This window comes from Canis aureus, chromosome 2 (genome assembly GCF_053574225.1).
Source record: "Canis aureus isolate CA01 chromosome 2, VMU_Caureus_v.1.0, whole genome shotgun sequence".
Classification (NCBI taxonomy): domain Eukaryota; kingdom Metazoa; phylum Chordata; class Mammalia; order Carnivora; family Canidae; genus Canis; species Canis aureus.
In genome coordinates, this window is record NC_135612.1 from 977,795 (window position 1) to 996,394 (window position 18,600).

The 18,600-nt window shown below is 45.2% G+C and overlaps 1 protein-coding gene across 3 annotated transcripts in view; it reads left to right on the forward strand.

Annotated features, from left to right (window-relative positions):
- The window catches only part of EPB41L4A (erythrocyte membrane protein band 4.1 like 4A), a 178,772-nt gene that overhangs the window by 150,456 nt on the left and 9,716 nt on the right, over nucleotides 1-18,600 (forward strand). For all 3 annotated transcript variants that reach the window (XM_077861434.1, XM_077861448.1, XM_077861437.1), the window contains one exon: nucleotides 7,397-7,516. In XM_077861434.1, coding sequence (XP_077717560.1) covers nucleotides 7,397-7,516 — 120 coding nt within the window. The remainder of the gene's footprint in view (nucleotides 1-7,396; nucleotides 7,517-18,600) is intronic.

Consider the following 18,600-nt stretch of genomic DNA (forward strand, 5'->3'; position numbering starts at 1 on the left):
ACAACACGGCCATCAGCTCTCCGTACTCCCCAAGTATTTAACTCAAGAAGCAGCGCCACGTAGGAGGGGCACGGGGGTGCCAGCTGCCTCCGTGTCTGGCTGGGGGTTTCAGCCGGAGGCACGTCTGCCGTGCCCCGCCCCCCCCCCCCCCCCTCACCAAGGATGCGGGGCAATGTCCTGAGACGTTTTTGATCGTCCCGGTTGGGCAGGGGGCCGCCGTCAGCCCGGGTGCTGCGGAGGACAGCACCTCCCCGACCAAGGCGTCGGCAGCCACCACCACCCCCGGGGGCAGCCTGGCCCGCTTGCTGTATTTTTCTGGGTCCTTCCCTGTCTGTAAAACGAGGTGGTCAGCTGGCGTGACCCAGGGTCCTATGGCTGCTGCAGCCCTCATCCTTGGCACATGCTGGGCCCTGTGGGGAGGCCTGGGCAACAGGAGCGCAGACGCCATGTAGGGGTCATCTCCTTGGGAAGTGTTCTCTGTGGAGCCCAGTTAGGGGCCGGGGTCACCTCAGGCGCCCCGCCCAAGGCACGGTGACCTGCAGGAAGATCCCTCGGTGCCCCCTCCTCCTCTCACGGATGCCGTGCCCGCTTCAATGACACAGACAAAGCCAAGAGTGGGTAACAGATTCTCCTCCTATCTAGAAAAGTGTGACTGTAGGTAAGCACGTCCTCTCCGGCCTTTGGGTCCAGAGCTTTAGGGGCTACATGCATGAGGGCCCTGTTGTTGGCTGTGTGCTCACACTTGCTCCCGTTCCACATGGTCCCCATGGCCAGACGCCCCCCTGCTCCCGTTCCACGCCATCCCTGCAGCCAGACAACCCTTGCGCCCTGTTCCACGTGGTCCCCGTGGCCAGACGCCCCCTGCGCCCTGTTCCATGTGGTCCCTGTGGCCAGATGCCCCCTGCTCTCATTCCACACCATCCCTGTGGCCAGACAACCCCTGTGCCCATTCCATGCAGTCCCACAGCCAGACGACCCCTGCGTGCCCCATTCCACATAGTCCCCGTGGCCGGACGACCCCTGCATCCTGTTCTACGCTGTCCCCATGGCCAGAGGACCCCTGTGCACTCCATTCCACACGGTCCCTGTGGCTGGATGGCCCCTGTGCCCCCTTCCATGTGGTGCTCATGGCCGGATGACTCCTGTGCCCCGTTCCATGCTGTCCCCGCAGCCAGACGGCTCGGCCTCCTCTGCTGCCTGGTGAGCCATTAATGTCTGTCTTCACACCTTCCATCCTAGTTGTTCTTCCTTTACTGTTTCTACAATCTGGACGACTACCCTACGGTTTTCTAAGTTTACAGGTTTGAAAGGACAGTTTTTCATTTTCTTTTTTATAACGAGCTGGGAGTTGCAGCACCCTTTGCTGTCGTGACATCTAAGATGACAAAGGCTCATTCTCCCGTTGCAGCCCTGCCCGTATCTTCATCTTCATCCCTGTCCTCCTGCCTCCCTTTTATATCTTTGTCACGTTGTTTCTCGTCACTCAGTTCCTTTCTTTTTTTTTCTTAGCTTCTCTCCACTCTTTCCTACTTTTTCTTGTCTTCTTTGAGTTCTGCCTCCATTTAGGAGCCAGAGAAACATCAGAAAAAACTCCCAAGGATGTGGGTCAGGGCCTCCGTTCTGTTGTGTCCTGGTATTTGACCTTGGGCAACTCTTGAAACTGCTCTATTTATTTTTAACATTTTGTTTATTTATTCATGAGAGACAGAGAGAGGCAGAGACACAGGCAGAGAGAGAAGTAGGCTCCACGAGGGAGCCCGACGTGGGACTTGATCCCAGGACCCTGGGGTCATGCTATAAACCAAAGGCAGATGCTCAACCGCAGAGCCACCCGGGTGCCCCTTGAAACTGCTTTAGTCCTGAGCGTGCTCATCCTTAAGGTGGGGTGTACGCTGACCTCTGTTGTCTGGGGGGTCATGGTAAAGCTCACTTGAAACCTAGAAAGTGAGAGCACTTGACAATGGAACCACGTGGTCTGACACTTGGCCTTGAAGTCGGGCCTCTTCTGGGCCTTTCCCCCCTTGCCTCCACCCTTGCCAGCTCCTTCACTTTCCTGTCGTCTCCTCTTCCTTGCTCCCACCTCCCTGCCTTTACAGACTTGGTTTTTCGACCAGGCCTCCTTATTCTCTGATTCGTCAGCAGGTTCTCTTAGAGGGTTCAGGAAATTGTAGGTAAACTTCTCTGTTTCCAAGTATAGGACTTTCTGGTAACAGGGTCTGTGGCCCCAAACATTTATATGGTGGTCGTTACGATCGAAAGAGTGAAGGATGGATGGATTCTGGGAGATGAATTTGAGCATCCAGGTCACTGGTAGGATTAACCAGTAAAATGCTTCGGTTTTCTTTGGAGATGATTTACGTTGCTCTGCTGATTTGTGAAGCAGTCGGTCCTACTAAGTTCATCAACTTGGGAACCTCCCAAGTACAAGGCAGTATGGAGCTAATGGGCTGTGTGAATATGCGATTATGTCCATTTTCACCAGTGAGAATTTTGGTCAGAAGGCCAGCCCATGTCCCTGGGTCTGAGCCTGTGGGCCTGGCTCTGGACGCGTCCAGGGTCTACGTTCACAGAGAACCAAGGGAGGAGTCAGATCTGAGTGAAACCTTTCACAAGCCAAGATTCCCCTTAAAATGCCTTGGGCTTAATAAAATACCCTTTACATTCAAAGAAATGAGGCTGCAAAATATCCTTTGTGCTATTGATGAAAACAGGCAGTTGGGCCATGAGTGCTCGCTGGCGAGGGCCAGTGGACTGCTAGGTCGTCAGCTTCCATGGGTTGCTAGGCTTGTGGGGCTTTGAGGTGCGGAGATCTGGGCGGGGAGGGGGAAGTTGCCCCGTACTTGGAAGCTGCGCTGCAGCCGGGGGACGGTTACAGCAGCAAGAGAAATGGGAGGCTTCAGGTGGGAGCCGGGAGCCGGCAGAAAGCAGTTGGCAGCAGGACCACTTGGGCCTCTCCCTGCGTTCATCCTGGGGCACGTGCGGCCCAACACGTGAGTTACGTGTGTGGGGTTCTGTGCGTGCGTGTGCACGCATGCGTGTGCACACAATAGAACAGAGCACAGGAGGAGGGAGCCGGCGATGTGACCGTGACCTTCAGGGAAGAGCGGTGTGGCTGGTTGGTCCCCTGGCCGAGTCTTCATTTCCGGGCCGCACAGGGGACGGTGTGCACCCTGCAACCTGGTGAGGCCGGGAGGGCCCCGGAGGCAGACCGTGCCCACGTGAGCGATGCTATCAGCTCAGTGAGCCCCCAGCCTGCTCCGTGTACCCGGAGCCCCCATACATCTGTGAGTGGGCCCGCCTCCTTCCACAAAAACTCAGCGTTCCTGACGAATCCGTTGTCCCTCAAGTGTTGGTAGCGTTTCTTCCTGCCTCTTAGATGTCTTTAGAATGTACATCTGAATATTGGGGTAAGAGGATTTTAAATATGAAATACATCCCACAGTCTCTCATTTTTTTTTTTTTAAGAGTGGGAAATATCAGAAAGGGAGACAGAACATGAGAGACTCCTAACTCTGGGAAACGAATAAGGGATCGTGGAAGGGGAGGTGGGCAGGGGGTGGGGGGTGACTGGGTGACGGGCACTGATGGGGGCACTTGGCGGGATGATCACTGGGTGTTATTTTATATGTTGGCAAAAAAATAAATTTATCAAAAAAATATATATAAGAGCCGTTAGGTTTCCTTGTGAGCATTCCTTGCCCCGTCCCTGATTTGAGTGGGGGCTGCGAACGAGGTGAAACCTGTGGGTCTGCAGAGGGCAGTTGCTGCAAAGCCGCAGTGTTCACCGTAGTACAGATTGCAAGGGCTCCTGATTTCCACTTGAATAAGTCCGATCAAGAATTAGGTATTGAATGCGGATGATTGAGGGCTTGCAGGGCATAACCAGAGTTGACAGAGATGACGCTAGGAGTACAGAGCTGCAGCCACTGAGCAGTGCTGTCTGATTACTGAGCGAGAGCATCGCAGGCCACAAAATCAAGAAAATAGACTTTGAAGGGAATTTGCACCAGAGGTAGCATATCTTTGTAGGGAGAGCATAAGGAATAAGCGGAAGAGACAGAAACACTTTTAAGGGCAAATGAGAATAATTTATCGACAGTGTGGGTAGGTTGGGAAAAGCAAATGAATTTCTTGCTTGCTGGTCTTCAGGGAGGAGGTCGACAGATGCCTGGAACCAACGTAAATTTCCCCAGGGAAGAAAAATTACTGAAAAAATAGATGAAAATTGGTTTATAGCAGGCAATCCAGGAATGAACGAGTAGATGAGAAACACAGGTCCACAGTCACTTGGGACCCGCCGGCTTACTCTGAGCGGTGGAGTGGCCGATGAAGCAGTCGTATGCACCGTTGTGCTGGAGCTGAACGGGAGAGGTGGTTTTCAGTGTGTCACACTAGCTTGGAGGTAAAATATAAATAGAGAAAACATAGAGGTGTTTGCTTTATTATTTAAATTCAGTCAACCAACATGCAGTACATCATTCATTTCAGATGACTCAGTGATTCAGCGGTTATATAACACGCAGTGCTCATCATGTCACGTGTCCTCCTTAAGAGAAAACATAGGTTGTTGGTTTTTGGTTTTAGATTTCATTTATTTATTCATGAGAGTCACAGGGAGAGAGGCAGAGACCCAGGCAGAGGGAGAAGCAAGCAGGCTCCATGCAGGAGCCCAATGCAGGACTCGATCCCAGGATCCCAGGGTCAACCCTGGGCTGAAGGCAGACGTTCAACCCCTGAGCTGCCCAGGCGGCCCTTGAGGTTCACTTTAAATGCAACATTTGGAAATGAGCACATCCCCGCTGTAACCGGCAGCGGACTCCTTTTTCCCCCTTGACATTCTCATGCTTACCTGTCCTATGACATTTTGACTTTTTAGAAGGGGTTAATGTTGGTGTTTTCATCCTTCAGAATGTCAGTCCCTACGTCATAATCAAAGTGCAGCAGGAGAGGCGCGAAAAAGCAGCTCTGGCTCTCCCACCCTGGGGATAGGGACACGCAGCAGAGCTGGTATGGGGGCACCCTGTGCTTAACGGTCCGTGTTTCTCTCAGCATAGGATAGTCACTACTGCTTCCTGAGGCTTGAGCACGGTCGTGTTCATTTGTCCCTTCTGCACCCAGTACCTGTGTCTTCTTCGGGGAGTGACTGATGGAATCCCAGGGCCCTAATCCGTGGGGAGTGACTGATGGGGTCCCAGGGCCCTAACCTGTAGGGAGCGACCGAAGGGGCCCCAGGGCCCTAACCCACCAAGAGTGACCGATGGGGTTCCAGGCCCCTAAACCCACGGGGAGTGACTTACAGGGTCCCAGGGCCCTAAACCCGGGGGGAGTGACCGGAGGGGTCCCAGGGCCCTAATCCACGGGGAGTGACCGACAGGGTCCCAGGGCCCTAAACCCGGGGGGAGTGACCAACAGGGTCCCAGGGCCCTAAACCCAGGAAGAGTGACCGACGGGGTCCCAGGGCCCTAGCCCATGTGGAGTGACCGGCGGGGTCCCAGGGCCCTAACCCGCGGTTCTGGCTGCAGAAACACGCGCGTGCACATGGGGCAGCTTCCAGTGCAACTGCTTGTTTGGGGGAAGGACGAGTCACTGGGACCTCACGGCATCCGTGTCCTGGCACCACACCTGCTCCCGGTGCCCCAGCCCATGGCGTGGACTTGCCTTCCCGGCCCTCCATGCATGCCGCGGGCTGCGGGCTGACTCCATGAGGCGCTGGGCCGTGGGTCCAGGTGTTCGCGCCACAGCCTCTGGAAAATGAAAGCTTCAGTGAGGAAACAGCTCGAAGGGCTCGGATGGTGTTACAGAGAGGTTCACCCAGCAGCTGCTGTTCCTTTTACTAGGATGCGCGTCGCGTTGTGTTCAGGTTACATGTGGAGGGGCATCTGCAGCCCACCCAGAGCCACGGCCACTCCAGGCGCACCTGTTCCGAGCACAGGTGCCTGCAACCTTGTCTGCCCTTTGCGAAGCGGTCGTGCTCCCGTCGTCGGTTTGGTGCCGATGCCCTCGTGGCTCCACGCTGCTTGCTCACCCCGGAGGGTGGCCCCCTGAGGGGCTCGCGTGGGTCCGAGGTTAAATGTTCAAGCAGCAGGTGTTTGGTTTCCACAAGCGATGCTCCTGGCTCACAGCCACCTGGTGTGTCCCCTTCCGTCGGGCCTCCAGCGGGCGCCTTCCCTGGTCCTCCGGAACACCTGGCCCCACTGCTCACGGTGGGAGCCACTGTCGCGTGCTCCAGGGACCCCAGCACTGGGCCCCGACGTCACCGTGACACTCAGACTGGGGCGTCGGTACCCAAGAACTGGAAGAGGTCACTTTAAAAGCCCAAATCTGTAGGTTACCTGTAGAAATGAGCGGCTCTGGAAACACTGTCCTGTGAGGTCACACAGCAGTCCCTGACTTCCATCCCTACACCCCCGAGTGCCCTGAGCGCCCAGTGGGCCTGGCAGTGTGCACCACCGTTGGCTTCCTTACTTCTGCTTTTCCTTCTTAAATATGGGAATTAAAGGGGCGCCCGGGCGGCTCAGCGGTTGAGCGCCTATCTTGGGCTCAGGGTGTGACCCCAGGGTTCCAGGATTGAGTCCCCGCATCGGGCTCCCCCCAGGGAGCCTGCTTCTCCCTCTGCCTGGGTCTCTGCCTCTTTCTGTGTCTCTCATGAATAAATAAATAAAATATTTTTTAAAAATGGGAATTATGGGAGGGATCAGTCAGTTCGGCATTGGACTGTTGAGTTCCGCTCACGTCATGACCTCAGGGTGGTGACACCGGGCACAGAGCCTGTGCAGAATTCTCTCTCGCCCCCCTGCTCCTTCTCCCCACCCCCTTCTCAAAAAAAGGGGGGGGGATTATATATGGCACCTGTTGTCCACGAAAACTCTGACAATTATTGTGAATTCTTAAGAACATTTCAAGTAAGATTACTTACTGTTACTTTGATCAGTATGTTTATTTTTTGATCAGTATGTTTTAAAAGACTTAGTTTCATGATTTAAGATCAACCCTGTAGCAGACTTAACTATGTTTTAAATGAGTTTATTGTTGGACATGCCTATTCTTAGAAAATTGTAAGCCAAAGATAAAAGCCTGAAACTAGTATCTACTTCTGTGTTTTTGTGTTAATATTCTAGCACACGTATGTATGCGTGTGTATACCTGCTAGGGATATATTAATACAGTTAATACATTCTAGCTTTAAGTGATTTTAATAAAATCGCTTCTTAAATAATTTTCAGTTTCTTAATCGCTTTTCAATAACTTATTTAATAATTTCTTAACTTTTTAAATTTTTTATTCATGTATTTTTTTTGATGACTTCTTAACTTTTAAAAGCAAGTTTAGGATGAGCTGAAAAATAGAGCACTGCATGTGCGAATGTTAACTTGAGATGAACGGTCTTGTCTTTCAGAATTCGGCAGGAGAACGATATGGTTGATTCAGCGCCTCAGTGGGAAGCTGTATTAAGGAGACAAAAGGAAAAAACTCAGGCAGACCCCAACAACAGACGATCCAGACACAGATCTCGCTCGTAGGTGGACTCTTTTTATACTTTTATTTCAAAACAACACTTGCTGGAAGCAGCATGCAGATCCTAGGGCAGACTGGGCTGTCTCTTGGAGGTCTCCCAAAGTGGTTTTCATTCCACCGTGATTATCCCATCGTCAGTCATATTTACCATCCCATGTTTGTGACGTTCATTAACCGCACCTGAAGCCGTAGACATTGGAGCGTGGCCAAAACAAAATGTCAGGAGCAAGGCTGTCAAGACCAGGTTGGGTTTTGTTTTCAAACAAAGCGTACATTCAGCCAAGTAAGTAGGAACGGTCTTTGTTCTGGAGCCTGGCTGTTGGCAAAAAATACCTGATGCTTCTCTCAATATGAGTCTGTAGAATTCTCTGAAGTCTTGTTGGAGATTGAACCAGATGTGAGTATCTTCCTATTAAATTGCCATTTGTGAGCAGTAGGCAGCGAGTGATTCATTACACCCCGGTGTTGGGATTCGCCTGCACCTTCTGTTGCTAGGCAATGCCATGTTGAGCACAATTACCCCATCGTGATGAGATTGCCAGTCCCCCCAATTAATTTTCTTTTGAGCTGATAAAATTTCTAGGTTTTTTTTTTAATGTGTGCATCATCCAGATTTAGACACCCCCGTCCCCACGCCCCTTCCCAGAGCTTACCTTTTATGTCTGAGATGGGACTAACTACCCATAGCGTTGTGACCCTAGGTGGTTAGAGGTCTGATGTGGCTCAGGGTGTTCGACAGGGTGGTGGGAGGATGCCAAGCGGTGGATGCAGAGACAAATTGTAGGTAGGCAGGGGTAGGGGATGGGGCCCCGGGGAGCCAGGCAACAGGGTGTCAGTTGAGGTCAGGAGGCCAGGAGAGGGCTAGAGGACATGTCCCAGAGCCTGGTGTGGCTCTAAGGGAGGCTTCTCAGTCTTAGACGTCCACTTTTTTAGTTGAAGTTATCCTAGTGTATGTTTCTGCCTTTATCGGTAGCAGGTCCTCGGGAGCTGTGATGTCTGTTTCCTTTCTAACAGTGTCGCGGCGTACCACACCCTTAGAGATGTATCTGTTGCTTCATGAAGTCTTTGTTCTGGAGCCTGATGAGAACCTACAATTTCAAGCAGAAGTGGATACATTTCCCCTTGTCTTGAATACCGCACTTTGAGAGGTTTAGGGCTGGGAGGATAAAGACCTCAGGGTTGACAGTTTGACCAAAAGGCACAGAATCCCAGGATTAGGACGTAGTACACCCATGGGTGAATCTTGCACTTTGACTTTTCCATCACGGGATCTTCTTCTACGAGGGACTTGTGATTCGTGAGGCTCGGTGACCTGACATTAAATCTTAAAAACAGCATTTAGCTCTTCTAATAATTCCTAAAGCATTCTAAACTCCATTAAATACCAGTAATAAATTTCATTTATTAGAAAGGGAAAATAAAATTGAGGAAAAAGTTTTATATATAAATGTTGAAGAAGTAAAAAAAAAAAATTCCTGGCGGCAATATGCAAAATTTGATATGATGATACCACTATTTCTGTACCCGTTCTCCTCTTGGTGGACATATGGATGGTTTCCACTCTTTGCTGTTGTGTTAGAAGTTTCTACAATGTTCTGTCCAAGTATATCTGCCACGTATGCACTCTTGTGCCCTGGGATAAATACCTGAGTGGAACTGCTGGGTTAGAGGTATTTCTACCACACTAAGTGTAATAATGAACTACCAAAATGCTTTCCAAGGAGGCTGTATCATTTTACACGCCCACTGGCGATGGACGTGAGTTCTCATTCTGCCCCATTCTTGCAAATACTTAGTTCTATGTTATTTAATTTGTCCCAAGTTAGTCTACTTGGCTTGAAGTGCTATCCTGTTTTGGTTTCAGTGAGCATTTCCCTGATGACTAATGATGTTAACCAGTGCTTTTTGGTTATTCACGTATCTTCCTTTTTAAAGTGTTTAGTTTTTGACCATTGTACTTGAATTGTGTTTTTTTTTAAATTATTATTTATTTGTAGGGTTCTTTATGTAGTCTGGATAGAAGTTCTTTTTCAGAGATGTGTATACTGTGTATTTCTAAGTGTTGTTTTTCCTTTTCACGCACTTAATATTGTTTTTTGATAAGCAGACATTTTAAATTTTGGTGAAGACCAGGATATCGCTTTGTTTTCATTTATACTTAGGGCTTTTTTTACATCTTAAGGAATATTTGCCTACCCCAAGGTCACAAAGATGTTCCCTTACCCTTTTTTAGCAGGTTTATAGATTTTGCTTTTTATTTATGTCTGCCATCCCTCTAGAGTTCATTGTTCAGTAGGTATGAGCGAGAGGTAGATATTGAGAAGTGTTTTCCAGGTAGCTTGTGCAGTATTCCAGGTCCGTTTGTTTAAAAGACTATCTTCATTGAAATGCCTTTGGGCCTCTGTTAAAAATCAATTGACTGCTTAGATGTGGGCCGGTTTTATTTCATTGATCTATTTGTCTATTCCTAAGCTACCATGTTGTCTTGGTTACTGGAGCTTTATAGTAGGACTTGAATCAGGCAGTGTAAATGCTCCAGTGTTGTTTCTTTTTTTATTTTTTTTTATTTTTAAGATTACTTTGGCTATTTTAGGTCTTCTGCAGTTCTATGGGAATTTTTGAATCAGCTTGTTGTATTTTACCAAAAAACATAATTGAACTCTACACCTAAAACTAGCGACGGACTATATGTTTGCCAATCGAATTTAAATAAAAGATTTTATCCCCGCCCCCCCCCCCCAAAAAAAAGACTTTAGGCATATGTTGAATCTATAGCTCAGTTTGGAGAAAATCCTTAACCATTTATTTAAGCCTCTTAACATCTTTCAGCAATGTTCCTTGGATTTCAGTACAGAGTTACTGCATTTGTTTTATTACATTTAATCCTAACTGCTTAATATATTTGTTTAAAGATTTTACTTATTTATTCATGAGAGACACAGAGAGAGGCAGAGACACAGGCAGAGGAAGAAGCAGGCTCCATGCAAGAAGCCTGATGTGGGACTCGGTCCCAGGACCCCGGGGTCACACCCTGGGCCTAAGGCAGATGCTCAACCGCTGGGCCACCCAGGCGTCCCTTAATATTTTTAATAGCACTGAACTGTACTTTAAAAATGTTATTTTCCAATTGTTGGTTAGTCGATGGAAACACAGATTATTTTTTATGTTACTATTGTATCTTGCTACCCTGCAATCTTGTAAAATTGATTTCATATCTCCGGAAGCTTTTTAAATTTTTTTCTTAGGATTTTTCACACTTACAATCCTGTTGTTTGTGACCAGAGACCACTCTCCACTATTTCTAATCTCCTTTTTTCTTATTTATATTTTTTCCTCTAATGCACTGGCTAGATCTTCCAGTTCAGTGTTGAATTATGGTGTTGAACACAAGGGGTAAGAACAAAGACCTCCGTCGCTTGTTCTCTTTCTTAGGGGAAAACATTTACTGTCACATTCGGTACGATGCTAGCTGTATGTAACACTGGGGAAGATCCATTCTATTTCTAGTGTAAGAGTTTTTATCATGAATGAGTTTTGAATTTTGTTACAAGCTTTTTCTGCATCGGAAATGACTGTATGTGGTTTTCCTTCTTTATTCTGTTAGTGAGAATTGCAGTGATTCAGTTCTGAAGGATACATCATGGGTTCCTGAGATAAGCCCTCAGAGTCCTGATGTATTAGCCCTTCCCTAGATTGCTGGATGCTATTTGATATTATTTTGTTAAGAAATATTGGTCTGTAATTTTCTTGTATTATCTTTGTTGGGTTTTTGGTAACTGGCTTTTACTGATCATTTAAGATAATTTGGGAAGTGTTCCCTTTTTCTCCACTTTCTGAAAGACTTAATGTAAAAACTTAGCATTATTCCTTCTTTAAGTATTTGATATAATTCACCAGTGAAACCATCTCTGCCTGGAATTTTCTTTATGGAAAGTTTCCAATTACAATCTGTTTCTTGAACAGATACTGATTGATTGAGCTATCCAGATTTTTACTTGTTATGTATAGGTTCAAGAATTTGTTCATTTTATCTAAGTTGTCAAATCTTTAGCAAAAATTAGTTCACAGTAATTCTTTAGTATCTTTTTAACATCTGTTGTAATATCACCTCTTTTATTCCTGATGTGAATAATTTGTGTTTTCTCTTAATTTTCCCCTTAATCTACGTTTTCAGAGAACTAATCTTGGGTTTGCTGATTTTATTTGTTGTCCATTTCATTGATTTCCAGTCTTTATTACTTCCTTCTATTAATTCTCTTTTATTTGTTCTTTTTTCATGTTCTTAAGGTGACACTGATTTTAAACCTTTATCCTTTTTAAATATAAGTATGAAGTTTCAGATTTCCCCCAAGCCTATTTATAGTTTTAATTATCTCACATTTTGATAAATGTTTTCATTATCATGTAGTTCAGATTATTTTTAATGTCTTGTGATTTCTTTGACCTTAAACTTTTGTTTTTAGTAGTGTATGGATTAATTTTCAAATACTAGATTTTCTAGATATCTCATGAGTATTGCTGATTTGTAATTTAATTCCATTGTGATAAAAAAGTAATCTGTAAGATTTTAGTCCTTTGAATTTTGAGACTCATTTTATGACCTAGTGTATGATCTTTCATGATAAATGATGTGGTGGGCTTGAAAAGAATGAGTATCCTCAGGCACTGGATGCCGTCTATAAATGTCGAGTGGATCCAGTCACCTGATAGTGATGTTCAGGTGGTCTGCGTCCTTTCTGATTTCTTAGTTTACTCTTCAGTCATTGAGAGAGGGATGTTAAAATGTCCAGTAAGGATTATGGATTTGTCTGTTTTATGCTTTAGCTCTGTCAGTTTTTGCTTCAAGTTATTTTGAAGCTCTGGTATTAGGTACCTATATATTTGCTTTTTTTTTTCCTTTGTCTTCCCGATGAATTGACCCTTTTATCATTATGAAGTGTCTTCTTTATGCTGGTACTACTCCTTTCTCTGTGTCTGCTACAGGCACACACACGCGCCCAAACTCTGATGCGTACGTGTAGAGCCTTTACGTCTTTTCCATGCTCGCTGTTTGTGTGTTATATCCTCTCAATACTTTCATTTTTAGCTGCAGTACATCTTTCTATTTAGAATCAATCTCCTGATCTCTTGTAGTATAGTTAGAATTTTTTTTAATCTGGTCTGGCCATCTCTATCTTTTAAAATCAACGTTAGTATATCTGTAGTTGCAGTTGGGGGTTGAAGTGTACCATCTTGCTCTTTTTCCTGTTTATTGAATCTGTTTTTTGTTGGTTTGTTCCTCCTTTCCTATTATATTTTGTGTTAATTGAATATTTTTTGGTACTCCACTTTACTTTTAATTAACATCTTCCCTATACTTTTTATTTTTTTCTTTATTGGTTTCTCAGTGGCTTACAGTATGATTCCTTAATTTATCATAGCATGTTTAGGATTAATGCCATAATATTTTATGTAAAACTTAGAAATCTTGGAAAAATGTAGCTCCATTTATCCCCTTTGTCCTTTGTGCTATTGTCACATATCTTATTTTTGCATGTTAGTAGCCCCATGTTACAATATTATCTTTGTTTAAACAGTAAGTTTTTTTAAAAGACTCCAAAAAAAGTTCTAGTTAATGTAGTAGACAGAAAGTGTCCCCTAGATATGTCCATATTAAGATATCTCCAAGACTTGTAATATTTTATGTTAGATGGCAAAGGGGTAATAGGGTCGCAGGTGGAATTAAGAATGTTAACCAGTTGACTTTCTGCCAGAAAGATTCTCCTGCATTACCCACGTGGGCTCAAAGTCATCACATGGGTTCTTAAAAAGTAGAAAAAGGGACAGAAGAGGGGGGAGAATGATTCAATTCAAGAAGAACTCAATCTGCTGTTGCTGGCTTTGAAAATGCAGGAAGGGGCTGTGAGCTAAAGAATGGTCCAGCCTCCAACATTGGAGGTGGATTTTCTCCTAGAGCCTCCAGAAAGGAATAGAACTCTGTCGACACATCAATTTTAGTCCAGTGAGACCTTGGTCAGACTTCTGATCCTCAAAACTGTAAGATAAGAGATTTGTGCTGTTTTAAGCCACTAATTTGAGGTAATTGGCTTCAGCAGCCCTAGAAAATGAATACAGTTACCCACATATTTACTGTTTCCCGGGTGTTCTGTTTCTTCCTCTAGAGCTGACACTCTATCGTTCCTTTAGCATCTCCTATGTACTGCAAATACATTCTCTCAGTTTTTTGTGAAAATGTTTTTATTTTAACCCTTATTTGTGGCTGATAATTTCACCAGCCGTAGGATTGCAAGTTGATGGGTTTTTCTTTCACACTTAAAAGAGGTTGTTCAGTTGTGTTCCGGTTTTGTCATTTCCGATGGGTCAGTCTTCATTCTATAGGCCCTGTGTGGAGCTTGTCTTTTTTTCACTAGCTACTTTTATGATTTTTTTTCAGTATCTTTAGTTTTTATCTGTTTGAGTATCGTATGGCTATATGTGGTTTTCTTCGTATTTATCATTTATGTTTTTGTAATTTGATGGGTTTTTTCACCAAATTTCAGGGATTTGGGGGGCATTATTTTTCAAGTTCTTTTTTCTGATCTATTCAGTCTTCCTCTTTTCTTGGGCATCCAACTGTATATGTGCTACACCATTTAGTTTTGTCCCACAAGCAAGTTTCCATTAATATTTAAAATCTTTTTTTCTCTCCTTTTAAATTTTGATCATTTCTCATGACTTGTTTTCAGCTTCGTCGACTTTTTCCCTTGTGTTGTCCAGTCTGCTCTTAAAGCCACTCTGAACTTCATGCTTTCCTGTTCTAGAATTTTAATTTTGTTATTTTTAGACTTTTCATTTATTTGTTGAGATTTACCATCTATTAATTTATGATGTCCATATTTTCCTTTAAATTGTTACACACATTTGTACAAGATGTTTTATTTATTTATTTATTTATTTATTTATTTTTATTTTTTTTAAGATTTTTTTTTAAAATTTTTATTTATTTATGATAGTCACAGAGAGAGAGAGAGAGGCAGAGACACAGGCAGAGGGAGAAGCAGGCTCCATGCACCGGGAGCCCAATGTGGGATTCGATCCTGGGTCTCCAGGATCGTGCCCTAGGCCAAAGGCAGGCGCCAAACTGCTGCGCCACCCAGGGATCCCTGTACAAGATGTTTTAAATCCTTGTAGGTGAATTCCCACATCCGTGTCTTTCAAAATCTGTTTCTATTGACTGCTATATTGTTTTCTAGATATTTTCTTATCTCTCTACATATATAGTCATTTTTTATTATATGCCGAAAATTTTAGGTAATATCTAGGTTTGTCTTTCTCTGAGGAGTCAAACTGTGTTCTGGCAGGCAGCTGTATTATTGTTGGCTACCCTTCTTTTTAAGATTGTATTTATTTTAGAGGGAGAGCGCACACGCATGAGTGTGTACACGAGTAGGGGGAGGGGCAGAGGAGGGGCAGGAGGGACAGCAGGCTCCATGCTGAGCCAAGCCCGGGGTGGGGCTCGATCCCACGGACCCTGAGATGATGACCTGAGCCTAAGTCAAGAGTCAGCCTCTTAACGGACTGAGCCGCTGTTCTTGATCTTACTTTGTACACTTGGTTTTATGCTTTGATAGGGTGGTGGGACTTTGGAGACTTTGTCATTAACTTAGGATGTGTTCTTTACTTTAGGCTGGGTCCTTATCCCTAAAGCCTGGCCTTCATGGAGTCTATTTTATTTTATTTTATTTTATTTTATTTTTTTATTTTATTTTATTTTATATTTTATTTTATTTTATTATTTTATTTTATTTTATTTTATTTTATTTTATTTTATTTTATTTTATTTTATTTTATTTTATTTTATTTTATTTTATTTTATTTTTTATTTTCCCATGAGAGACAGAGAGAGAGAGAGAGAGAGAGAGAGAGAGAGAGGCGGAGACACAGGCAGAGGGAGAAGCAGGCTCCATTCAGGGAGCCCAATATGGGACTCGATCCTGGGACCTGGGGTCACGCCCTGGGCGGAAGGCAGGCTCTCCACCTCAGAGCCCCCCAGGCGTCCCGCCTTCGTGGAGTCTTGACTGAAGGCACACAGCGCTCAGCATGGCTTTTCCACAGCGTCAGAACACTGTTCCCTACCACTCTGTGTGCATACCCTGGACACCCTGGGGAGTGTCTCCAGCCCTAAGCCTTGTAAGCAGCTGCCCTCTGTTAGACCTCACCTAGTGTTACTCTGTTTATGTAGAGACGAAGTTCAGGGCACATACTCGACCAACCTTAAGGAAAACCCCATATAGACTTCTGGAGCCCCCCTTTTTTATTTTCTTCTGCACTGTGAATTCCATCCTTATCAATAGCCTCACATTCTGATCTCTGTCTCCCTGGCCTCTTGAGTTTCACTTCCCCGTTACCACACTGGGAAGGAGCTCCCATGCGCAGACTGAAGCATTGGGGGTCTTGCCTTGTGCTTCCCTTGTCTCTCATATCACAGGCTTATTGTGTCTGCTGCCCAATACAAAACAGTTGCTTTGTTATATTTTTCACTTTATAATTCTTGATAAAGGGTTCTTCTGATACCAGTTCCTGAGTTGTGGCCCAAAGCAGAAGTTCAGGAATACTCTTTTGAGGTGGAGAAATAATTTCAAACTCCAGACCTGAGCTTGATGAGATCAAGCTTAACCAACTAAGCCACCCAGATGCCCCCGTAGAGAAATATCTTTAAATTGGGTATTGCTTTTATTAAATCAGCTGACATCAGAAAATAATGGCACTTTAAACTTAAAATCTTACTTACCTTTATTTTTAATTTTATCTACATGATAAAAATATAAGATCGGATAGAGGTTTATCTCAGAAAAATACAATTTTATTAGAGAACCCCATGAGGAGTTTGATGTGTATCTTCCTGGAATTTAGTTTTAAAGCAAACCATAAGGAGGTTTAGCAAATATTTGAGGTGACTGTGTAATGGAACTTGGTTGACTAACTATATAGCCGATAGGGCCAAAGTGCAGTTATAAGAGTTACAAGTGAAGGGGGAAGACGTCTGTTTGAAGAGTGGTTCATTCAGAAGTTGCTCTGCATCCTTGGAAAAAAGCAGATTGACAAAGAAGATGTTCCTAACAGGAAGAGCAATTGGAAGACTTCTGTGATGGGCTAGGGTGAGAGGTGGCTTTAGCTCAGAAGATGGTGGCGGGTAGAAATGGTGAGAAGTGGATGAAGACACATTGTGGAAGTAGTGGTGATGGATTTGGCCACTGGATGTCTTTTGAATGAATCTGCACTTTGAGGCTGATGAGTGGAGTGGGCAGGCATGAGGTCGCAGTGTGGTCGGGGGACATGAGCTGGAGATGTGAGGGGAGAGAGTGTCGAGATTTTTGTTCTATTAGATTCGAGAAACCAGGTGGGGAATCGAATGGAAATGTCAAGTAGGCAACTAGATAAAGCTGTGAACACTGCAGGATGACAGTATTGGACAAGCTGGGCTCTCCTTTATTTGAGCAATGATATTAAAAGCCTGAAGTTTGTTGATAAGGAAGTCATCTGCAAGGTGCTGTTGGACCGTTGTTGGCGATCTGGGCTCTCGTGGTAGCTGGCTGCTAAATTCCCGTGAACTCCAGCGCCATCTCTATGGATAGATAATACCTTTCTGATAGAGTTTTGCTGAAAACTCGGGTCTGAATTCAGGTACCTATGACATCGTACTTGCAACTACAGTTACTATAAGTTCTCCAGATCATGCTTAATCCCTAGAAACACTGTAAGGTATTGATTTTTCCCCCCTTGAGATGAGGAGGGAAGCTATGAAGAGAGTAGGGTGAGGCCAACTTACATGAAGATTGGGGTTTGGTTCTGTGCAAATTGAGGAACCACTACTGCTTTTTTAAAAAAAAAATGGGAGTCGTGCCTAGAGCAGCATCTGAGAAAGTAAAATTGTTCCTCACATATGCTTGCATTTGGCGTTTCCAATAGACAGTAAAGCAGTTCTCTCTCAGTTACTCCCATATTCTTGAATTCTTGCTGCGGTATGCATAACCATCCTCAGAGGGGGTATACCCGTGGAGGGGAGAATGCTGCAGTACGTCATTCACACGTTTCATTCATTGTATTTGTTCTTTGATTTTTTAAATTTGCAATGAAAAGCTAGAAAATTGTGTTTATTATAAATACCAGAGACGTACAATAGTATACAATACAAAAACCTCTCTCTCCTAAGAACCCATTGAAGTAAAATAGGGTTGGATCTCATCTACAGAGTCTTGAGAAGTACGGTTCCTTCCAGTACATTTTGCAGCTGCGTTGCCATGACGTCTGGTTTACGTAGCATCAGAAAACATTCATGAAGCTGCTTTTCTGTGAGTGAACTCATTGGGATGTTTGGAAGCCGCCTGGACGCGGAAACCATAGTTCTCGCAGGTTCAGCTTGGGGTGAGCGGGCGCGGGCGCCCTCTGCTGGCAACACGGTCTCACTGTGTTTACAGGAAAGTGATGCCAACGGGCCACGGGGGGGGGGGGGGGGTGGGGGGCGGTGTCAGGGGTTGAGCATCTGCCTTGGGCCCAGGGTGTGACCCCAGGGTCCTGGGATCCAGTCCCACGTCGGGGTCCCCACAGGGTCCCTGCTTCCCCCTCTGCCTGGGTCTCCGCCTCTCTCTCTCTCTCTCTCTGTCTGATGGATAGATAAATAACATCTTAAGAAAAAAGAAAGAAAAAGAAAACTGCCGGCACGATGCAAGTAGGGGGGACGTGGGTTCTGGGGCGCAGAGTCCTGTGCCTCCTGAGGTAGCAGGGCACTTTGGCAGGGGACCCCTGGGTGGCTGGCCCGTGGCTTCCCCACCTGTCCCTGCCTCTGACGCAGGGACATGGGGAGAAGGGGCAGGTTGGGCTCGCTGCGAACCAGTCTGCTCAGTACTGACCGGGAATGACAGAGATGTTTGTTAAGGGCTTAAGGTTTAAAATAAAGATGTTTCGTAAGCGTAGAGGTTTCTTAGTGACATATTTTCAACTCTAATTTTCCTTTTACAGCAGTATTTAGTAGTAAGATCACAAAAATAATAACTCAAATGCTACCACATTTATTTTTCCCATAACGTGGTGTATTGTACCCTCGAG